Genomic DNA, 22,447 nt, shown 5'->3' with positions numbered 1-22,447 from the left:
TGCCTTAAGATCTGATTCCATTTTTAAGACTCAAATTTCATGTCTTAGAATTGGCGCCTTGGATTCTAATATTAAGACACAAATTTCATACAACCGAACGTAGTATAAATATAATTAAAATTTTTGGATAATAATATTACTCATTAAAAATCCAATCTTAATTCAAGAAAAGTTCAGTAATTAGCATCTGTCCCACATATATATATATATATATATATATATATATATATATTTTAAAAAACTAGGACTGTAATATAAAAAATTTGGTGTGTATTATTTATTATTATTATTATTAATAAATTTATCTATAATTTATATAGTTTGTCTTCAAAATAAAAAGGATTGTTTCAAACCATGAATAAATTTGACAATTTTACTGAAAATGACAGTGGTTTACTTAAAAGGAAAATAAATTGGGAAGAAGTTCTTAAACCACGCAATCAATTCAAAAAATCTACCTAACTAATAATGCAATCCACTTTAAATTTAAAATGATATTGTCCTTAATTCAGTTTATGATAACCAAATACAAGGGGTATTTAAGTAATTTAATTTAAGAAAAAAATAAAAATAAATAAATGCAGATATATCATTTTCACGGTTGTCACCAAAAAATTAAAAAAAAAAATTAAAATTAAAATTAAAAAATAAATAAATAAATACTACGAAAAGCCTACATTACTAGCTAACCGTCCAGCCTTTGAACGGACCAACTCAGCATATAGCTCTACCTACTCTCTCTCTCTCTCTCTCTATACTTTCTCTCTCTATATATGTATGTATGTATGTATATATATATATATAACTATATATACACCTAACCCACCCCCAACAAACAAGTCTCCCCACCAAAATCAGTTTTCAAAAACTTCCCCGAACTTCTCTCACCTGAAAACTTATCAAAACTCTCCAAAAACCTGCAAAAAAAAAAAAAAAAAATGACTCTCAGTGGAATTCCGGTACAATCACATCTCTACATTTCCATGAAAACTCTGTTCTATATGTCTATATGCATGTTGTTTGATTTATTTATGTGGTGAATTACAGTTGGCTACATCGGATCTCCAAGTCGGCGACGGAGGCCGGAAGAATTCGACAATGATTTGCGCTCCGTTGATGGCGGACTCCGTCGATCAGATGCTCATACAGATGCGAAAGGCCAAAGAGCTCGGTGCGGATCTCGTTGAGGTTCGAATTGACAGTTTGAAGAACTTCAGTTCTCAACGAGATCTCGAAATTCTCGTAAAACAGTGTCCTTTGCCCACTCTAGTCACGTACAGGTGATATAGCAATTCAATGAAATGTCTCTTTTTTTTAGTAAATTGTTGCCTTTTCTGGAGTTATTTAGAAGTTCATGTTTGATTGGTATTGGTAGACGAGAAAATGGGGAAGAGCTGCGGAAAAAAAGTTATGTTTGGCTCAAATATTTGATTCAGAAAACAGTTTTTTTTTTTAGAATTATAAAAGATTGTCATTTTTTACTTAACTCATTTTTCATAAAATAGTTCTTAGAAAACTATTATATATATATATATATATATATATATATATATATATATATATATATATATATATTCAGTGAACCAAGTAGGCTCAAAATATTGAATTGGTTTTTATGTATTTTGAATGTTTTCAAGAGTCTATGGTATCTGTGTCTAATGCAATTTCTTGGCTTTGTTAAGGTGAATTTCTCAGTTTATATAATTTGAGAGCAACATAATATCATGGTATGTGTCTTTGAAAATTAATTGCTTTTCCAGTATTTTCTTGGCAATCTAGCATAGGTAGTTGTTGCTGAAAATTATAAAAACTGAATTTGATTATAAATTGGCACACTTCATGGGACATCACTAGCGGGTAAAAGCTTAGCTAATTGATTATCAGAGTTTCACTTTGAGTTCAATTGTAATTGAAGGTTTTTGGAATTTTAAATTTATATTTTTTGAATTTGCTGATATTTCTTGGGTACTTGTGTTTCCTTTGCTGGATTAATTAATTATATAAGAAAATTTGACTCCTTTGAAACATATATCTATTTTATAATATTTTTGATATTGGAATCTTTTACTCACAAAATTACTTGTTGAATATAGTTAGGTTCTGCAACTTTTCTGTTTGGGTGGGTAATTGCAAAACAATATCTGCAATTCAAGTATGCCAGATTTCTTTGTCAGAAAAAAGAGTGTAATTGTCTACAAAAGGAAAAAAGAAAACTTTGGCAGCATACATGTTTAACATTTCTCCATTTTAAATCCATTTATTGTATTAAAAAAATTATTATCGGCAAATTTAATTCCTTATGCCACAGAAAATATACTCACTCACTTTCACTTTGAAGCAAACTCTGTGCAGACTGACATGACATGCTGTGAAAAGATGTGTTTTGCCTTTTCCTTTCAAAAGTCCTATAAAAGTTACTTGGAAATGAATAAAATTCAGCTCTGGTGGTTATTATAAACAACTGACTGATTTTTGGTTTCACTACTTCTGTTCAAGATGCTATTCCATTTTAAATCTAATCCAGCTACTATATCACCAAATACTTTATGCATCTGTGAGGTTCTAACAACGCATCAAGCCCTTATTTGTAGTAAAGTGTCCCTTATCTTAATTATTTGTTAATTTTGATTGATATTTGTACTTTCTCAATATCTGTTATGCATTTTAGATAATATTATTGAAAATAATATCATAGATGTTATCACTTTTCTTATAATCAGACTCATTATAGGTTTCTCCTCCATTTTATGTCAATTGAGATGATGTGTTCTTCTGCACTTAATTTACCATTTTGTTTAGCAATCTTTCTTACATCATGTACTTATCTTCAGACCAACATGGGAAGGTGGTCAGTATGATGGGGACGAAACCAGTCGACAGACTGCACTGCGGCTAGCCATGGAATTGGGTGCTGATTATATTGATGTGGAACTTAAGGTTGATTTCTTCTTAATAAAGTTTCAAATTTTTGTGTCTTGAACACCAACACACCTTTTAGTTAATTACAATCTATATGATACATGGTGCATCAATTTTTCTTATTAATATAATTCAAAGTTTCACACTCAACAAATGGTACAAATTGGACTCGGGTAACTAAAATTCAAAACATACTCGAAGCCCCAACTAGATATGCCATTGAAGAAGACAGATGATAATGAATAGACTAATATTGTTACATTCTAGTATTCTAGATGGTGGAGTTCACCAGACCACTTAGCCACAAAATTTCCATTTCATCTTCAGATGGTGGATAGTACAAATAGAGGGATAGAGATCTTAAATGTTGGGAGACTTGATTCATTTCTTGCAGGAAAAAGGAAAAAAAATGAACTGGAAAAATAATAGTAGTAATCTATGCTTCTTGTTCAATGATCTAAGAGCATGGATTCTTCTATTCAAGAAATTTAATGAATTATCTAAATTTGTGTAACTGGCAGTTAATAGGAGCTGGTTGAATTCACTAGATAACTAAATTTCTAAGTGAAAACAAAATGAATTATCAACTATACCAGGTGCCTCTCGTCACCATTTGCTTCATTCCTCTGAATTTCAAGAGTTATGGACTCCACCAAATTTCTCTCGAGTTTCCAGACCTGCAATGAGTTCTGCCAGACCGTGTCACTTTCAGTTAGCAAATTCTCTATCACAACCTTTCCAGGATTAGACCATCTATATGGCCCCCTTCTACAGGATTAATGCACCGAGCCATATGTCCAATCTAATTTCAAAGCACTTTGGGTTTTAAAATGTATAATAAAGCCTCTTGATGGCATTCATCATATCATAACATCTAATTCATTTAGTTTTTCTTCTGTTACAAATCCTTTTGGCACTGATATTCATCTTTATCTTTAACACATAAAAGCTGATTTGTACCCCGGAGTTGCACACTTTGACAGATATTGGGCAGCCAAGGGAGGGGAGAGGGGTTGGGAGCTACACTGGGTGGCTAGGGGTTAAATGAAGATAGGAACATACTTTAAGTGCTATACATCCTGCACCTTTGTGAACAGAGAATATAAAACCAGCATGTAATACAGATCAACAAATGTAAATATGAACAGAGAATATAAAACCAGCATGTAATACAGATCAACAAATGTAAATAATTGTATAGGCTCCTTCAATTGCTAACGTAATTAGAATCTGATCCTTTCTAGTTTTCAATCTGAAAAAGAAGCAGCGCCGACACTGCTCTTCTCTGTGCTATGTAAATACAAACAAATATGATGAATGGTATTTTATCTAAAATTACTTATAAAGCACCTTGTCAATCACTGAAAAGTTGAAATGTGTCTTGTAACTCTTAAATATCTAGCAAGTAGTAACTTGACAATATACAATAATCGAATGTTGAGTTGAACAGGTGCAATCAAAGTGGAGATAAGCAAGATTTATGCTACAGTTGCTACTTTCTCTGTGATGAATATCTGAATTTCTTGTCTTCCCATTTTAATTAACTAACACTTCAACTATTTTATCTCTTAAAGGTGGCTGATGAATTCTACAATTCCATTAAAGGCAAGAAGCCTGAAAAGGTCAAAATCATTGTTTCTTCTCACAACTATCAAAATACTCCATCCATCGAGGAAATTGGCAATCTTGTTGCAAGAATACAGGCTACAGGAGCTGACATAGTGAAGATTGCAACAACTGCCTTAGACATCACCGATTCAGCACGTATTTTTCAAGTACTTGTGCATTCTCAAGTAAGTAATAAACAGACCATGGTATTTCTTAATGAGCTGTAGGTTTAAGTTAATGCTTTTTGATTATGTATATGAATGTGCTACTGTTACATTAGTACAGGATAGAAAGCAATGCTGCATGGGCTCTATTTACATATATGTACTTAATAACTTCAAAATTTACACAAGTAGAACTGAATATTTTAAGCATAAACTGGAAAGGAAACGTGTATTAACAATTTAAGGCATTTTTACTTTTGATTTCTCCCTTGATGACCTTGTAAAATATCTGATTAAGTAATTTGTTTTTCTCCTTATCATCAACGGATATCTCCAGGGGCAAACTAATATTTTTGGTGAGAGAATGTGTTTCTATATAGCAGACGTCAAAAGATTAATTAGGCTTAAGAAAATTAGTATTTTTTGTTGTTTTTGTAGATTAGTTTTTGAGTTTTTTTCAAGCCAGTTTATATCTCATAATTTTTTATCTAGAAACTAGCAGAATTTGGTATGCTAGTAGTTCTTAGTTGCTAAGCACGTGTTTTGGTTTTATTAGAACGGCTCTGTGTTATGATGTTATTCACATGGTCATTTATTTCAAGCATTGGCACCAGAAAAGAACACAGTGATGGGATGTGGTGCCTAAAATGAAATTTCCAAAATATAAAGATAATGAGATAGACAATATGTATAGAGACACATAAAAAAGGTATGTCCTTGTTAAAAAATTATTCACAATGAAAAAAGTGGATACTAGTCCATATCTGTATTTGAACAGGGAATACTCAGAAAGATCATTGTAGTCATAGACTGTTGCAGTAAGTAATGAGGGCAAAGGCATTAGATTCACAAGTTTTGGAGATATTGATGTTTAAAATTTTTATAGGTGAACAAAAGATCATGGAGACATTGAAGGGGTGTGTTTGTATAATTTATGAAGTTCTTAAAAAGTGGAAAAGCTTATTCCAGATCACCTATTATGAAACAGGCTTCCTAGATCCAAGAACCATGTGCGTTCTTGAACATATTAAAGGATCTTTCTTTTAGTATGGCTTCAACATTTATTTCATGTTCTATTTCTGAATCTGAAAGACTTTTGAAATTCACAGAACCATTTTTTAGAAAAAGGTCTCAATCTGATAAGAACTGAAGAGACATCAAACTTTGAAAGTGATGCAAAAAAAATTTAGAAATTGAAGTGGTTGTGAAAGTTGCATCTAAAAATCCCACAAATATTGTAATTGCATCTCAAATTGCGGTGAATAATGATAAGCAGATAAATTATCAAAAATGAAAATGCTAAGCAGATTTGAAAAATTAAAATGGCAAGCTTAAACTGAGGAAGAAACTAAGAAATTAATTTGATTCCAATTAAGCGTCAGGGTATAAAGGTGGTTATCCATTTAAGGGAATTTGATTGAGTTGATGTAAAGAAAAGATGAATGTCTTTGTCAAATGTTATATCAAACCACTGGAGTTTTCAATCAACTTAAAAAAACAGTCAATCGTCAGTTTCGGCTTCACAGCTCTTTCATTCATGATTTATATACTTTGGCAGCATAGCAACAACGTGAAAATTTGCTTTAAAGAAAACCTATTAGTACTTAGTTCATAGTTTTTTAGTGGCAAAATTTTCATTCTAAAAGCATTAGAATATTTTCCGCGGTCATTCATTTTCATCAGATTTAATCATTCAAGTGTTATCAGAAGTTTGTTATTCCTATATGTCATTACTTTTTCAGGTGATCGCAACCTTTCTTGATAGTTACCATATCATTATATTCTTAAAAGTTCTAGATTTGCTAATCACTTCAATTGGCAATGCAGGTACCAACAATAGGAATTGTCATGGGTGAAAGGGGCTTGATATCACGGATACTTTGTGCCAAATTTGGTGGATTTCTCACTTTTGGTTCTCTTGATGAAGGAGTGGTATCAGCTCCAGGGCAACCAACCATAAAAGATTTGTTGGAGTTGTACAATTTCAGACAGATAGGGGCTGATACCAAAGTACATGGTGTTATTGGAAAACCTATTGGACACAGCAAAAGTCCTCATCTATATAACGCAGCATTTAAGTCAGTCAAATTTAATGGAATTTATTTGCCTCTGTTGGTAGATAGTGTTGCAAACTTTCTCAACACCTATTCGTCTCCTGATTTTGTGGGTTACAGGTGCAACTTCTTCTTAAGAATTTTGAAACAAAAAATGTTTTATCTCCTGCATTTGTTAAAAGTATTTCAATGCATGTGACTTCCATTGTTCTATGACTGCGCTTCAATTTAATTTATCTTATGTAACACCAATCAGGTGCTTGTGTACTGTGTGCAATGTTTTCCATTGAAGAATACACATTTTGATTTAGGTCCTGGCAACACAAGATCTTTTTAACTGCTCCAGAATACATTTTTCTCTTTATAAACGAAATAAGTAATAACACATTTTTTTTTGGATACAGTTATACAATTCCACACAAGGCAGATGGACTTAAATGCTGTGATGAGATCGATCCAATTGCCAAGGTATTCCATTATATCTTTGCATGCTTATATAGTGTCTTCCCTTACCATCAGCTATTATGCAGTGTCTGCATCATGTACAAAAACATAATTTGTTCATCAAATCATTGCAGGAAATAGGAGCTATTAGTTGCATGATCAGGAGACCAAATGATGGGAAGTTGATGGGTTATAATGTTGACTATCTTGGAGCTATTGGAGCTATTGAGGAAGCACTAGGAGGTTGTAAAAGTACCCTGTGAAATTAACAATTCCAGTTAGACTCCTTGTTTTAAATGTAAGGTTTCTCAACTCAATATTGTTCTTTTGCAGGTTCCCAAGGATCTGTTTCACCCCTATCTGGTAAACTGTTTGTTGTAATTGGAGCTGGTGGTGCTGGAAAGGCACTTGCTTATGGTGGAATGGAAAAAGGTGCAAGAGTCGTAGTTGCCAATCGCACATATGGTACAAATCTCTACTTTATATCGCCATTATTATTCCAAGATTGATTTATACTTCAATGGCTTGTATGATTATGGTACGATAATAGTGAGGTGAATGAAACTCGAGCCTAGATGGGTTTGGATCAGTCACAAGACTCCTATTTTTCTATTTTCTCTTTGCTCTTTCCAAGGCCATAATTTCAGTTAATCACGTTGTTATTAATCTTAGCTGCATATGACCAAACCATCTTAATAATTTCTCTCAATTCATCTCCAATAGGTTCTACTTTGCCATCTCATGAATGCATTCATGTCTAATTTCATAATTTTTTGTGTTAAAACACATCCATCCAAAATCCAAAACTCATCACTGTCATACAATATGTCTCTTAGTTTTCCAACATTTTCCCTCATTAGTGTTTATAGAATTTATAGAATTTATCAATCAGTTTTGAGTTGATCATGATGAGAAGTTTTTCTTATAGCAAGCCGATTATCTAGGCGCGCTAGATACTTTCTTATGACTGATTATTTTCTTGCCCCACTTTATGTCCAATAAAATGCATGATATATATATTGAGAAGCAAAATGATTTTGTAGTAACACATTATTGTTCTAAAGAATTTTTAAAAACATGGAGGGAAAAAAGAAGGGTTTGAGACAAAATTGAGATGAAAGCGTAAGCACTGGTTCTTTCCTAGTTTAAAATGAGTGCACTTTTCAAGGATGCTGTGAGATTTCATGTATTACTCGGTGCATTTTTAGTCTCTTCAGAATACCACTAAATATAATGAAGCAATCTATTTTGTTACTGTAAAATTTATGTTCTTCAATAACAAGCACATGCTTTTTTTCACAAGTCATTTTCCGATATAATTTGAATCTTTTCTGCTTTCTACACTCAAATGATGGTATGTGTTTTCTTCTGGCTGCCAGAAAAAGCTAAAGAACTTGCCAATAAAGTTGGGGGAGAAGCTATTACTCTTGCTGAATTAGAAGATTTCCATCCAGAAGAGGGGATGATTCTTGCTAATACTACATCTGTAGGAATGAAACCAAAAACTGATTTGACACCCTTATCTAAGGTTTGGTTCCTCTCTTTTTCCCGTTTAGATACTTGTTATCGTTGAATGCTGCTAGGATTTGCAGATTGTGTTACTTTTCAATTTGTTATGACATACTTCAACATCTAATGAAAAACAAATTGCTCCATTTATGTTTTGTACGTGGTACTTTTTGAATTCCTCTTGGTGTGGACCATTGTAGGAAATGGAAGCCATTATCGTGAATGATATTAGCCGAAAAGAAAAAGAAATCTTCCATCCACTTAATCCTAAAATAGATGTCGTATCATTAACTGTGGACATGGTATCCAAATTTGTTTTATGTCTTAATTGATGATGATTTTTTTCTTTCAAACACTATGTAGAAGACATTGGACCTTCCAACTCACTAGGTAACAGAAAAGTGCTTTTAATATTCTGGAGCACAGTAACTGTGTCATCAATGAACACACAATCAATTTGGAGGCATGCTTCATTTTATATCATTCTTTGTATTGATCCTTGAAATATCAAATTGTTTGCTGCAATCATCCATCACGGAATCCTAGAAACTACATCCTCAACCTTCATTTAAATTGATGCTAAAATTTTCTACTCTTACCATCAAAAACTTCTCTGAGGGCATAATATACTTGAGAAATCTCAGTTCAATCTTAATACGTACCTGTATAATACAAATCATTTGAGTTTTCTAAACTAAATTTTGAATAAACTAACTCCAATGCCAATAAATTGAGTCTGCAAATGAGGATGTCATACCTATTATTCTTCTTCTGAGTCCTGTCCCACCTTCCATTCACTGCCAACAAAAACCCTATTGAATATCTGTGACTATTCATGATATATGTGAAGTTGTGTCACGAATTTTGTTTCGGTCAATGTTACTTTGTTTTTTTTCAACCATAATGGTGGATAGATTAACCTTTTTAATGATGTTTAACTCATATAATTCGCTGTCAAATTTACTGATTACATATGACATTGACTGCTAGTTATCACTTATTGATGAAGTTAACCACTCTCGTCTTACTTTTTTGCAGAAAGCTTTGAGTTATTACTCCTTAGTTTTTGATGCCATCTACACACCAAAATGGACCAGACTCTTGCAAGAAGCGCAAGAATCAGGAGCCAAAGTTGTGTTTGGGACAGAGATGTTCATCAATCAAGCATTTGTACAGTTTGAAAGGTTCACTGGCTTGCCCGGTAAGATGAAGCCAAGAAGCTGTCTAATCTGCAAGTTCTTTAATTTTGGCACTTCCGTAGTTGTTGCTCTTCCACTTTCTCATTTTGCTTCTTCTTTCTACTGCAGCACCAAAAGCACTGATTAGGGAAACTCTCGCGAAAAACACATAAGTAGCTGCTTTCTTTATCTCCGCTTACAGCTGGATGGATACTTACCGATTACAGCTATAATTCATTTCGGTCTATTAGTTTTGTTGTTTAGTTTTCGAGTTTTTCTGTTGTATAATCATTTCCTACTTCATTTATGAATGAAACTGAAGGTGAATCCTTTGTTCAAATCATATTTGGAATATTAGAGCATGGCTGCAGGAAGGAACCATGGTAACATATTTGTGTAGCCAGCTGCAAAATGTTGGGATAATATTTTTGGCATGTGCAATGAGATTCTTCACTTTGATACAACATTTTAATTGCATGTATCAGAAGTTGATTCCAAGCCTCATAGCTGCAATAATCTATGCAGTAGATCTTTTGTCAACACTCATCCAACTTTTAATGGTCCATATTCAGCCACACACACAGGATTTTAACTGAACTATATAATTGAAGGTGGATTTGTGACCTTCGAACCACCGAGAGAACAACATTTTTGAGAATTTAAAGTTAGACAGAGATACATTCTCGGAATTTGAAATATTCTTAATAAGAGGGATGTTTGGGGTGGGGTGTTACAGTAAGGTCCACAACCCCTCACATTCCACTCATTTGGCATCTCCGAATTCTCTCATAGTCTACTCATTTGACATTTCCGAATTCAAAAGATGAAGATGACGCTTTAAAATTAGTTTTATTTAGTGAAAGATAAAATAGAGTGGCATTTTCTCATAATTTGATTATATGTTCGCTAAAAAATAAAAAAAAAATAAAAAGAAGGAAAAGTAGGGTCGGGTTCAGTTTTGAAAGATGATTCTGTTATCAAGTTACTGAAACTTTGTGGCGAGATTGGAATGCAAGAAAATAGACCATATTTAGGTGCAAGGGACGGTAAGGGCATAATCTAGTGGCTTTTGCATTACCTTCGTGTGCCCAAGAACCAAAACACTTTCAGTGGTCTTTGTTCCCTAAGCACCCTTTATTTGTTTATTTATATATTTTTTAAAAAAAAGGTTGACGCCTATGCTACTCTCACTTACTTCGTATAAAATACTGTGTGTAAAGAGTCCAAAACCTCCATTTCTGGACTCTGTGTGAGTTCCATAAAGAGATGGCCATTTGTATGCATGATCCGAGGCTGGATTGTTGGCATTTCGATTATTCTACTCTCTTTCGCCAATATGCGTCCTTTCCTGACCTGAAGAAGGTGGATTATTCTACTCTCTGGTGTGAAGGTACGTAGGTCTTGATACTGAAACCTTGTGGCAAGATTGGAATGAAGTGAAATAAATTAGTATTGTTGAATTCAAAATTGTGCTTTTAATTGGTGGAAATTTCTATTTAACTTCAATTAAGAAGAAATCAATTAACCGGTGACATACTCGTATGAATTTACACTGTCATGGATTTTCTTTTATGCTTTTGGAACCAATAATGACTGAGCACAAAGCTAAGCAGAACCCAATTTTGAATGAGTAATGAAATTGGAACGAATTGCAATGAGAATTGGGTTTGTTTTTGTTTCCAATTTGACGAAGCCCAGAGAAGAAAATCATCCATGAATTGGGATTAGTATAAAAGCCACATTTGGCTTGCAATGAATTCCGAATGAGAGTGGAGTACGGGCACTGGTGGAAGAGATGATTGTGGGTTTTCTGCTGCTTTGAGACATAGGATACACGCATTTGGTTTCATCAAGTAATTACAAGAAATACTTTCAAGACATTGTTGGTGATACATCACTACTTGATGCATTAACTGCTTTTGAAAGAGCCATGGTCCTTGGCACATGCTTTTGTCCTCCCTCCTTAAGAAAATTTTGTGTGGTATACCCAGTCTTACTCTTTAGTGCTAAAGTCTATAATCATCATTATTGGCAAGTAAGTTCCATCAATTGTTGGGTTCCACCATTCCTATTGCAGCAGCCATATTAGACTTTTCTTCAATTTACTAGCTTTACTGGGGTAATGTTAGCTGTGTGGATACCATTTACATCCTTACTTGGTCCTTCTTCAACAGAAATTTGAAGATTGAATTCTTCCCAATTTCTATCTCTATCTATCTATCTCGATATAAGAGGCTTTTCTCAGCTACTCTCTGTCTCTCTCTATTTGCAGTTGAAAAGATGGCTGAAGCTTTGGTGGGTGGAGCTTTTCTCTCGGCTTCCCTTCAAGTGTTGTTTGATCGTTTGGCTTCTCGGGAGTTCATAAGCTTCTTTTCCAAACAGAGGCTTGATGATGGACTCATAGAGAAGCTGAGGAGAACCTTGCTGGTGCTTCAAGCAGTGCTGGATGATGCGGAGGACAAGCAAATTACCAACAAGCACGTCAAAGATTGGCTCGACGAGCTCCAGCATGTTGTCTACCAAGCTGAGGACTTGCTGGAGGAGATCGCTACTAAGGCGTTGAGGAACAAGTTGGAAGCTGATCGTGATCAGTCCCAAGCCCAAGTCAGCACACCTCAGGTTGGTATCAGCCGATTTTTTGGTCCAATCAAGCAATCTCTCTTACGCATTACTCACCCAGTCTCGACTTCTCCTTATTTGTCTGATGAAGAGATTGAGTCCAAATTGAAAGGGGTTATCATTAAGTTGGAGTGGTTTGTCCAGCAAAAAAATTCTCTTAATTTGAGAGAGAATGTTGGAAGAAAACAGTGGCAAAGACAAGAAACAACTTCTCTGGTATATGAATATGAGGTCTATGGGAGGAATACCGACAAAGAGAAGATTATGAAATTGTTGTTCTCTGACAATGCAACTGCGAATCAGATTCATGTGATTCCCATTGTAGGAATGGGCGGGATGGGCAAGACAACCCTAGCTCAACTCATATACAATGATGCTGAAGTAAATGAGAAGTTTCAAATGAAAGCATGGGTTTGCGTTTCTGATGCATTTGATAGTTACATGATAACAAAGAAAATTTTTGACGATGTCACCACATCAAACAATACTATCAACAATCTTGATCAACTTCAAATCAAGTTGAAAGAAAGCCTCGCACGGAAGAAATTTCTAATTGTGTTAGACGATGTTTGGAATCACAATTACAATGACTGGGACTGCTTAAAAAGACCTTTCAGTGCTGGAGCACATGAAAGTAGAATTATCGTAACAACACGCATTGACGAGGTCGCATCAGCAATGGGCACCTTTCCTAGTTATCACTTGAAGCAATTGTCGTTTGAAGATTGTTGGTCATTATTTGCAAAGCATGCATTTAGGAACAGAGATCATATTGCTAATTCAGACCTAGAGACCATTGGAAAACAAATTGTGGAGAAGTGCAAAGGCTTGCCTTTAGCGGTAAAATCACTTGGAGGGCTCTTGCGTTCTAAACTAGATATTGAGGACTGGAAAAATATATTAAAAAGCGAGATATGGGATTTAGAGAGCGACATCTCTCCGGCTCTACGATTGAGCTATCTTTATCTCCCTTCACATTTAAAGCGATGCTTTGCATGTTGTTCAAAGTTTCCTAAAGATTACAAATTTGAAAAGGAAAAGTTAGTCCGGTTATGGATAGCCGAAGATCTTGTGCAGCAACCCAAAAACAACAAATTAGTAGAAAATGAAGGTAACTTCTACTTCCGTGAACTATTATCAAGGTCTTTCTTTCAAAGATTAAGTCATGACAATGATTTTGAATTTCTAATGCATGACCTGATCCATGACTTAGCTCAACATATATCTGGAGATTTCTGTTTCAGGCTAGAATATGACAAACCACTTGATCATATCTCTGAAAAAGTCCGTCATTTCTCATATATTCAGTGCAGATATGATGCATTTGAGAAATTCAAGGTTGTTAAAGAGGTTAAGTGTTTACGAACTTTCATATCATTTCCAGTACGTGGATGTTTTTTTTGTTTGGGCAATAAGGTACTACATGATATGTTGCCAAGCCTGAGATGCTTAAGGGTACTATCTTTGTCTAGATATTGGATTTCTAAATTGCCTGAATCTATCGAAAATTTGATACTTTTACGTTATTTGGATCTCTCTATGACAAAAATCAGACAGTTACCTGATTCAATAACAACCTTGTTTAATTTACAGACATTAGATTTGTCATATTGTGAAGATCTCATTGAGTTACCTGTGAATATTGGAAAACTAATTAACTTGCGCTATCTTGGTGTAAGTGGAACTGCATTAACTGAAATGCCGATCCAAATGAGCAGACTGAAAAATCTCCAACATCTGACATATTTTGTAGTTGGCAAGAATAGTGGGTCAAGGATTAATGGGTTGAAGGAACTATATCATCTTCGGGGGAAGCTTCTCATTTCTGGGCTTCAGAATGTAACTAGTGGTCTGGATGCATCAGAGGCCAATCTGAAAGGAAAGGAGGACCTTGAAGGATTAGAGTTGGAATGGGGTGGCGATACAAATGATTCACAAAAAGAAAGAGACGTACTTGACAAGCTAGAGCCTCATGCAGGGGTGAAGGATCTCCGCATCATTAAGTATGGGGGCACAAGATTTCCGGATTGGTTAGAGAGATCTTATTCGTTACATAAGATGGTGTCCTTAAAACTTGTAAGGTGTGCATATTGTAGTTCTTTGCCATCAATTGGGCAACTACACTCTCTAAAATATCTAAGGATTGAAGGGATGAAAGCAATAACAAAAGTGGGTCGGGAGTTCTATGGGGATTCTTTTTCGATCAAGCCATTTCAATCTCTAGAGACACTCAGCTTTAAAGAAATGCCAGAGTGGGAAAAATGGCATGCATTAGGGGTTGAAGAGTTCCCTTGCCTTTCAGAACTTTCTTTTGTCGATTGTCCCAAGCTGACCGGTGAATTACCGAACCACTTCCCATGTTTAAGGAAACTTGAGATTTCTGGATGCCAACGACTTCTGTCAAGTCAAGTTGGGCAGCTGTTGCAACACCTGCCTTCTCTTCAGGAATTGACGGCTTCAAAATTGTCAGACTTGACAGAGTTGCCGACGGAATTGCAAGACCTGTGTTCTCTTCAGAAATTGGAGATTTCATGGATGCCAAAGTTGAAGCAACTGCCATCAGAGTTATGCAGATTGATAAATCTCGAAAGCTTGGTGATGAACCATTGCCCACGCCTGAAGTCCTTTTCAGACATGGGATTACCACCACTGCTCAAGACTCTGAAGATTAAAGAATGTGATGCTCTGCATTCCCTGCCACTACCACAGGGATCTTATTTTTCATCTCTTCAGGTATCTTTACCCATTGGTGGTTTACCTGCTACATTGAAAACACTTGATGTCCTTAACTGTAGGAGTTTATTAAAGTTTCCCCTGTCCAAGGGGATGGAGCATAATTATCACTCATCCATTGAAGTTTTGAGATTTAGTGGCTGTGATCTTCTCAAATCATTGTCATTAGGCTTCTTCCCGAAGCTTAATTCTCTCGAGATATTAGGGTGTAAAAATTTTGAAATGCTTTCAATCCCCAACAACAAAGAGCTTCAAAATCTGGTGAAGCTTAAAGTAGAGGATTGTCCTAAAATTGTATCTTTTCCCCATGGAGATGGCGGATTTCCCGCTTCAAACCTGACCACTTTTAGCATCGGAAGTTGTAATAATCTGAAGTCACTGCCGCAAAGAATGCACACCCTCCTCCCTTCTCTTCAAGAATTGACTATATGGAGCTGTCCAGAAGTTGATTCATTTCCAGATGGAGGTTTGCCATCCAACCTCCGTCAACTTGCCATCTTTAATTGCGAGAAACTCATGAAGGGTCGGATGGGGTGGGGTTTGCAGACACTCCCATCTCTTGGAGTATTCTTTATCAGTGGTAAACCTGAAGAACAAGGAGAAGAAGAAGAGTTGGAGTCATTTCCGGAGGAGTGGCTATTTCCCACCACTCTTACCTCTCTTGACATCAGCTTCCTTCGAAATCTGAAATCACTGAACCACAAGGGGCTTCAACACCTCACCTCTCTTACAAGTCTATCCATCTTGTACTGCCCTAAGCTCCAGTCCTTACCAGAAGAGGGGCTGCCCAACTCACTCTCTTTCCTGAATATATCCGAATGTCCATTGCTGAAAACAAGTTGCCAATGGGAGAAAGGGGAAGATTGGCTGAAGATTTCCCGAATCCCCCACATTAGTCTCAATCGTGAAGAACACATCATAAACTTAGAGTGACACTGATTGTGTAGATTCATTATGTAAATAATGGACCAGAGATTAGGGAGGGCTCTAAAGAGAAAGTGAATGCCCTGGTTGGAGGGTGACAAGGAGGACACTTACTGCTGCAGGGAAGATAAAGGTTGGTTCCTGTGTGTGTTTAGAAATATATACATATACATATATATATATATATATATATATATATATATATATCATTTTTTTCTATGTTATTGAGCTTTTCTTTTGCTTACCTCCGGGTGTATCCTGTGAAACCAGCTGAAACTGCCGTTCTAACTGGAGGAAAGCCCAGTGAATCGAATTGTCTTACGAGTTACATGCCTTATTCACTTTTTCTTTTTGGCTGCTGTTAGATAATTGTCTAGCTTCATTATCAGTGGGTCACATTACACAGTTGTATCTTGGTACTTGGCAAATGCTTTTAAGTATACACTATAGCAAAATATCATCCTTCATAAATCATGTTATAGGACACATTAAATTAATGTATCGTTTAACAAAACTATCGAAAGATAGAATAAAATAAAATAGAGATTAAGTCCCTATATATCTTTGTATCATGTCCATTATCTTTTTACTGATAGATGCTTTGTGATCTTGACATCTTGGTTGGGAGTATTGACTGACAACATTATTTTGCTGATATTTGGTGGAAATGTAATTGGCTTTTTCGAAGGTATTCTCCATTAAGTTTTTTAGGTGTTAATAATTTAGTAAGAGACACACCCATGTTCCGATTGGGACTTAAACCCTACATCTCTCCTTTTGGTGGTGGCAGGACATATAACTCAAACTAACAATTGGTGGCAAGTTGTTGTGTTAGTATATGTCCAAGTTTTGTTACAAATCGATCAGGTACTTGTTTGCTCAAGCTTTTCTTTTCCTTTAGTTTATTCACACTTGTTTCCTAGTCTGAGCTAGTTGCGCTTTAGCTTAATTTCCGAGCAACACCAAGCCCGGTTTCACTGAGCTATTGAATGCAGGAGCAGGTTAACTACGTAAAGTCAGTTCGTGGTTATGACAATCTAAAGTTGAAGCATCTGCTACCATTCATCAATCTTTGCCAAAATATTCTTTGAGTGCGTGTTTGGATCAAATATCTAAATCAATTGAAATATCTTTGGGATCTTCATTTGAATTAAGAAAGGCCTAAGGAACATAGAATGGATTATGTTCTAGCTGCTGTGTTCTAAGATGTTGGATTAGTCAGCTCCCTGAAACATATGAGATGGGAACATGATGCATTGCTGATCTAATAACTCTTTATATAAGCCGTAAATTAGGAAAGTGAAATTCAGCTGGAACATTGATCATAGTCATGCATTGTAATGTTAATAAATAGGTTATGCTCAGGTTCCCAAACAGATTAGAGATTGGTTGATCCAGCTTAGACAAGTTTCAATGGTGCTAGCTGACTTAGGACAAGTATGAGCAATTCAACCAAACTAAAGTTGAACACATCGTCCACTACCCTTGCAAGTTATTTAGCAATGCGTGTTTCAATGACGCATTTACTTTGTATGCTTGTAGATAATCCTCCGTTATTATTATACATGTATAATGATGCGTTTTCTGTTTTCTTTTTTCATTCAATATTAACTACTGTCACAATTTCTTTTCTATCAGTAGGTAACCCATGAACTCATACATGATTTTTGGTACAACCGACTGTAACACATGAAATTGTAATAACAAAAGCAGAGAGAAATGTCGGAGTTGACTCTGGTACAAGGTTTTTCCACTGACTGAACAAAAGGGATTTAAATATGAGTTCAAATTCTTAGTAAGTTTGGCTGGACTTTCCTGTATTAATGATGATTCCTTTTTCTTGTTTTTTATGTCACTTGATATATAACATACCCAACAGTTTTAATATTATGCTTGCAGATCGGTTTCCTTGGATTGGTTTCCAGCATGCTGAAGGGTTAAATGTAGTATATTTTGGTGGCTAGATGGGCTCAAACCATTCCAACTTGACAACTTTCAGAAGTACAATCATTCAATGTCGTGAAGAAATAAAATTCTGAGGGTCCATAAGCAGTAAATTTCATCAAAGGTACTCAAGCACTTTTGGCTTGTGATATGTTCACCCTTTATTTGAAATCTTAATCGGGCTCAATACAGTGGCTGCTTAATTGGAATAGGTTTGTTGGATCTGAAGTTTGTAGTTTAGTCCAGTGCCTAGATTATGGAATTTAACTATGAATGCATTGAAAAAAAAAAAGGAGTAGGGAAGATATTTGACAGCAGTTAAAATATTGTTTTTTTATTTGTTATCATTTGTTTTGTTTGTCCTAGACTGTTGAGTGTTGATGCCACTAGGTAACCCTGTCAACTGTTCTAACTATATTGACCTTAGCCACTCTCAGAGTCATGTTCCTTCTGCTAAGGCATATGCATTTTGGCTTTCCTTCTGAAGTTAGTAAACCTAAGTATCATGTTTTTCACTTGTGGAAAAGGAAAATGGGTAACTGAATACGCATCAACTACATTTTTTTCCTGCTTAAGATATTGTTTATAGTTCTGTTTGGCTAGGATTCTGTGTCTGCAATGAAAGTTCAGGTAGTTTTGAACTAAGTAGAATTTTGTTATGTTGTATTCTATTATGAGAATCTTTGGAACTTGCTACCTGTTTTGTTTTGTTCATCTTTTTTCTTCTTGTTTCCAACTTCCTTCTTGTTCCCAATTTTCTTTTTTTTCCTCATTCATCTCTTTCTCCAATTTTTTTTTTCTCGTTTCCAACTCTTCTTTGAGTATGATTATTTCTGTTATTTCTTCTTCCATCTTTACTTTCTTCTATCAAGATATTTTGAGAAGAGACACCTTTGCGTACTGACTCTTTCCAAATTTAATACTTTGCATAAGTTCGTGTAATAGGCCCACATAAGATACAAGGAATTGGTGCTACTGCTGACACCGTCCTCGCTATTTTGAACATCAACATTCTTGATGATGAAGTCAAGTAAGCCTCAAAATCTTATTATTGGGAATTTAGTTTGAATTGACATGTGCGATCTTTTGCTCATGTAATTGTTATCTTCAGTAAAAATATTAGAAGGAAAATGAAAACACATAAAAAGAAAGTGAAAGTACAAAGCTCTCCGTTCCAGTTACAATGTATTTCATTATTTTCCCGTCTTTAAGTCTTTGAAAGTTGTGCACGTGGTGGTTGCATTTTGATTTGTTTTTCTTGGCTGCTAGTCATTGATAATATTTACGTGTGTATTCTCTGCATGTGCAGATATAAACATTTTCGTAGAGTTGTTTTGGTCCTAGGGTGATTCTTCTTTTGAGAGATGGGATAAAAATATGAAAAGGGAAATGGGAATGACATAATATATATTTTGATATAGAAGTAAAGTTATGCCTACAGTAAATTACAAAATAGAACATTTGCAGTAACTAAGAGATCTTCTTAAGGAGTGCACTTTTCAAGGACATTGTGAAATATCATGTATTGATGTTCATTTTTAACCTGTTCAAAATACCACTAAATAAATAGCAATGAAATCTATTTTGTTAATGTAAAATCTATGTTCTTTGACACTAAGCATATACCGTTTTTTCCAAGTCATGTTCAGAAATAGTTTGAATCTTTTCTGCTTGCTAAACTCATATGTTGATATGTGTTTTCTTCTGATTGCTACACAAAGCTAAAGAACTTGCCAATAAATTTGGGGGAGTTGCCATTTCTCTTGCTGAATTCGATGATTTCAATCCAGAAGATGGGATGATTCTTGAGAATGCTACATCTATAGAAATAAAACCAAAAATTGATGTGACACCCATATATAAGGTTTGGTTCCCTCTCTTTTTCCCATTTGGATATTCTGTTATCATTCAAATGTTGCTAGGATTTGCAGATTGTGTTACTTCTCACTTTGTTATGACATGCTTGAACATCTCATGAAAAACGAATTGCTCCATTTGTGTTATCATGCAATAAATTGTGTACCATCAGCAGTGGAAAATGACTTCCAAATTATTTTATGGCTTTATTGATGATGATTTTGTTCTTTCAAATACTATTTAGAAGACACTGAACCGTTCAATCACATAATCAGAAACAAAAAAAAAATGCCCTTAGTAATCTGGAGCACAGTATACTGTCATTGATGAGGTTATGATGGCAAATCACTATGCAATATGCAAACATGAATATGACATCAAATTTGGAGGCGTAGAAAAATTACTTCATTTTCCATCGTCATTCTTTTCATTGAGCCATGGCGTATCTAATTGCTAGTGATCATTACCCGTCGTGTGATCCTAAAAAAAACATTCTCAACCTTCATTTAAATTGATACTAAAATTCTCTTTACCATAAATAACTTCTCTCTGAGGGCACAAGTTATCTCTTCATCTTATTAAAAAATCTGATTTCAATGTTGATATTTGCTTGTATAATACAAATAAGTTGAATTTTTTTAAAAAAAAATTAGGAATAGACTACCTAAAATACCAATAAATCCAAGGCTGCAAATGAGCGTGTAATTTACCTAATTTTCTCTTTCTGTCCCACCTTCAACTCCCTGCCAACAAAAAGAAGTATAAGAAAACTAAAACAATACTTCCTTTTGCAAGTAGATCAGTGGATGTCTATGACTAATTGTTCATGCTAGAACGTATTAATGTGTTCTTGTGCAATTATGGAATCTTTTTTCTTGAAATTTTTGACAGGATAGTGGATTGCCAATTTGTTCTGTTTAACTATAGTTTCTGAGAGTAACCTTTTACAGGATTCTTAAGTCATCAAATTCGCCACCAAAAGTTCACTGACTACCCGTGACATTGATTGCTAATTATTATTTACTGATTAAATTGACCACTTTCGTCTTAATTTTTGACAGAGTGCTTTGAGTAGTTACTCATTTTTTTATGCCATCAATACACCAAAATGGACCAGACTCTTGCAAGAAGCACTAGAGTCAGGAGCCAACGTTGTTTTTGGGACAAAGATATTCAATAATCAACCATTTGTATATTTTGGAAGGTTCACTGGCTTTCCCGGTAAGATGAAGCCAACAAGCTGTTTTTTATCTACTAGTGATTTAATTTTGGTACTTTACAGTCTTTGTTCTTCTACTTTCTCATGATCATTGCTTCAATTCCAACTGCAGCGCCAAAAGCACTAATTAGGGGAACTCTGACAAGAGGCACATAAGAAGGAAATGCTTGGTGGATCTCTCTTTGCAGCTGGTTGGATGTTTATCGATTACGGCTAATTCATTTCAATTTATGAGTTTTGTTATTTAGATGTTTTTCTGTTGTACACTGAATTTCGACATCATTTATGAATGAACCTAAAGTCGAATCCTTTATTTCGACATCGTAGAAGAATGGCCACGGGAAGGCCATGATTACAGTTTTTTAATGCATTTTTTGGGATAACATTTTTGAGTAAACATTCAATTTCAAATGAAGATTCATCTTGTATTCTTTAATACAATTGGTTTCACAAAGACGATCTTTTATTTACTGCTTGTGTATGTGTTTATGGTTCTATGGGATGAATAGTATAATGTTTTAGGCATGTGACTTAAACGAGGACTTCTTTTCCACTGGGTAAGTGGATTATCAGAAAAATTTTGGTGTAGAGAAGCATATAACCAATGGGTATCGGCGAGGACTAATAAGTCTGTATTTCTTTTGGGTGGAGAGAACTTTTCATTACAAACAGAGGCTAAATTCTGTAAGAAAGTTGTTAGTTCCTTTGATATGTTCAATAGCAAAAGAATATTGAGCAATAACATTAAACCATTTTAAGCGTCTTCCATCTAAGCAATTCTTTTTGTTGATTAAAAAATCTTTTACTGCTTGGTTATCAGTACGAATAATAAAATCTTCAGGTGCTAAGTAGATATGAAATCGCTTGATTGCTAATTTTATTGCCAGAAGTTCTTTTTCATAAATGATGTAATTCTGTTCATTGGGTTAATTCTCATATGTTTGATTTCTGTTGCAAGCCCATATTATCCTGTCTTTGCTTATATGTCTGTGCCAAGACTAGGGGAGTCATAATCCATTTGATGTAACTTTATCTATAGTTACCTTCCTTTGCAGTTAAAAGAAAAAACCATTTCTTTAACCCGTAATAGTCGTACAGACACGGACATATAAGCAAAGACAGGATAATATGGGAAGATAAATCATTGGTTTAACACGAATAATGACATTCTCATCTTTGAGTTTTAGACTGCAAAAACGAGATTTGATCCTGAGGCATGAATCGTGGCAACAGTTGGTTCTGTAATTCGTAACTTGGGTTCAGAATTGATGTTAT

The 22,447-nt window shown here is 34.9% G+C and overlaps 2 protein-coding genes across 8 annotated transcripts; both read left to right on the top strand.

Annotated features, from left to right (window-relative positions):
• Positions 1-802: 802 nt before the first annotated feature.
• On the top strand, positions 803-10,340 carry LOC132299794 (bifunctional 3-dehydroquinate dehydratase/shikimate dehydrogenase, chloroplastic-like). The gene is made up of 11 exons (XM_059796616.1): positions 803-959; positions 1,048-1,280; positions 2,832-2,937; positions 4,494-4,712; positions 6,519-6,865; positions 7,150-7,213; positions 7,324-7,432; positions 7,523-7,654; positions 8,569-8,717; positions 9,737-9,899; positions 10,006-10,340. Exons 1-11 carry the CDS (start codon positions 939-941, stop codon positions 10,047-10,049), a joined length of 1,587 nt encoding a protein of 528 aa, XP_059652599.1. The 5' UTR covers positions 803-938; the 3' UTR covers positions 10,050-10,340.
• A 1,395-nt stretch (positions 10,341-11,735) lies between these two features.
• LOC132299793 (putative disease resistance RPP13-like protein 1) lies at positions 11,736-21,651 on the top strand. Of its 7 annotated transcripts, XR_009480181.1 has the most exons (8): positions 16,316-16,840; positions 16,943-17,019; positions 17,791-17,947; positions 18,052-18,220; positions 19,042-19,126; positions 19,818-19,960; positions 21,015-21,174; positions 21,285-21,651. XR_009480181.1 is itself a non-coding variant. In XM_059796613.1 (7 exons), the coding sequence occupies exon 1, from the start codon at positions 12,157-12,159 to the stop codon at positions 16,159-16,161; it is 4,005 nt and encodes a 1,334-aa protein (XP_059652596.1). In that variant the 5' UTR covers positions 11,736-12,156; the 3' UTR covers positions 16,162-16,285; positions 17,794-17,947; positions 18,052-18,220; positions 19,042-19,126; positions 19,818-19,960; positions 21,015-21,174; positions 21,285-21,651. The 7 variants fall into 7 exon arrangements, 5 of the variants coding, with proteins under 5 accessions (XP_059652596.1, XP_059652593.1, XP_059652594.1 ...); XM_059796613.1 differs by lacking the exons at positions 16,316-16,840; positions 16,943-17,019 and adding an exon at positions 11,736-16,285 and having other exon boundaries at positions 17,794-17,947; XM_059796610.1 differs by lacking the exons at positions 16,316-16,840; positions 16,943-17,019 and adding an exon at positions 11,737-16,285.
• The last annotated feature ends 796 nt before the right edge of the window (positions 21,652-22,447 follow it).

The sequence above is a fragment of the Cornus florida genome, unplaced genomic scaffold, assembly GCF_030987335.1.
Source record: "Cornus florida cultivar Cherokee Brave unplaced genomic scaffold, ASM3098733v1 CherokeeBrave_3.0.0_Hap2_Chr03, whole genome shotgun sequence".
Taxonomy (NCBI): Eukaryota; Viridiplantae; Streptophyta; class Magnoliopsida; order Cornales; family Cornaceae; genus Cornus; species Cornus florida.
Note: the sequence above shows the minus strand (reverse complement) of the source record. Positions and strands in the feature narration are given on the sequence as shown.

What these genes read in the sequence shown, in the direction of transcription:
- LOC132299794 (XM_059796616.1), top strand. Translation starts at nt 939, where the DNA reads ATGACTCTCAGTGGAATTCCG. An exon ending in TGACTCTCAGTGGAATTCCG is followed by an intron (nt 960 to 1,047) that starts GTACAATCACAT and finishes GGTGAATTACAG; the next exon opens with TTGGCTACATCGGATCTCCA. An exon ending in AAGTACTTGTGCATTCTCAA is followed by an intron (nt 4,713 to 6,518) that starts GTAAGTAATAAA and finishes TTGGCAATGCAG; the next exon opens with GTACCAACAATAGGAATTGT.
- LOC132299793 (XM_059796613.1), top strand. Translation starts at nt 12,157, where the DNA reads ATGGCTGAAGCTTTGGTGGGTGGAGCTTTTCTCTCGGCTTCCCTTCAA.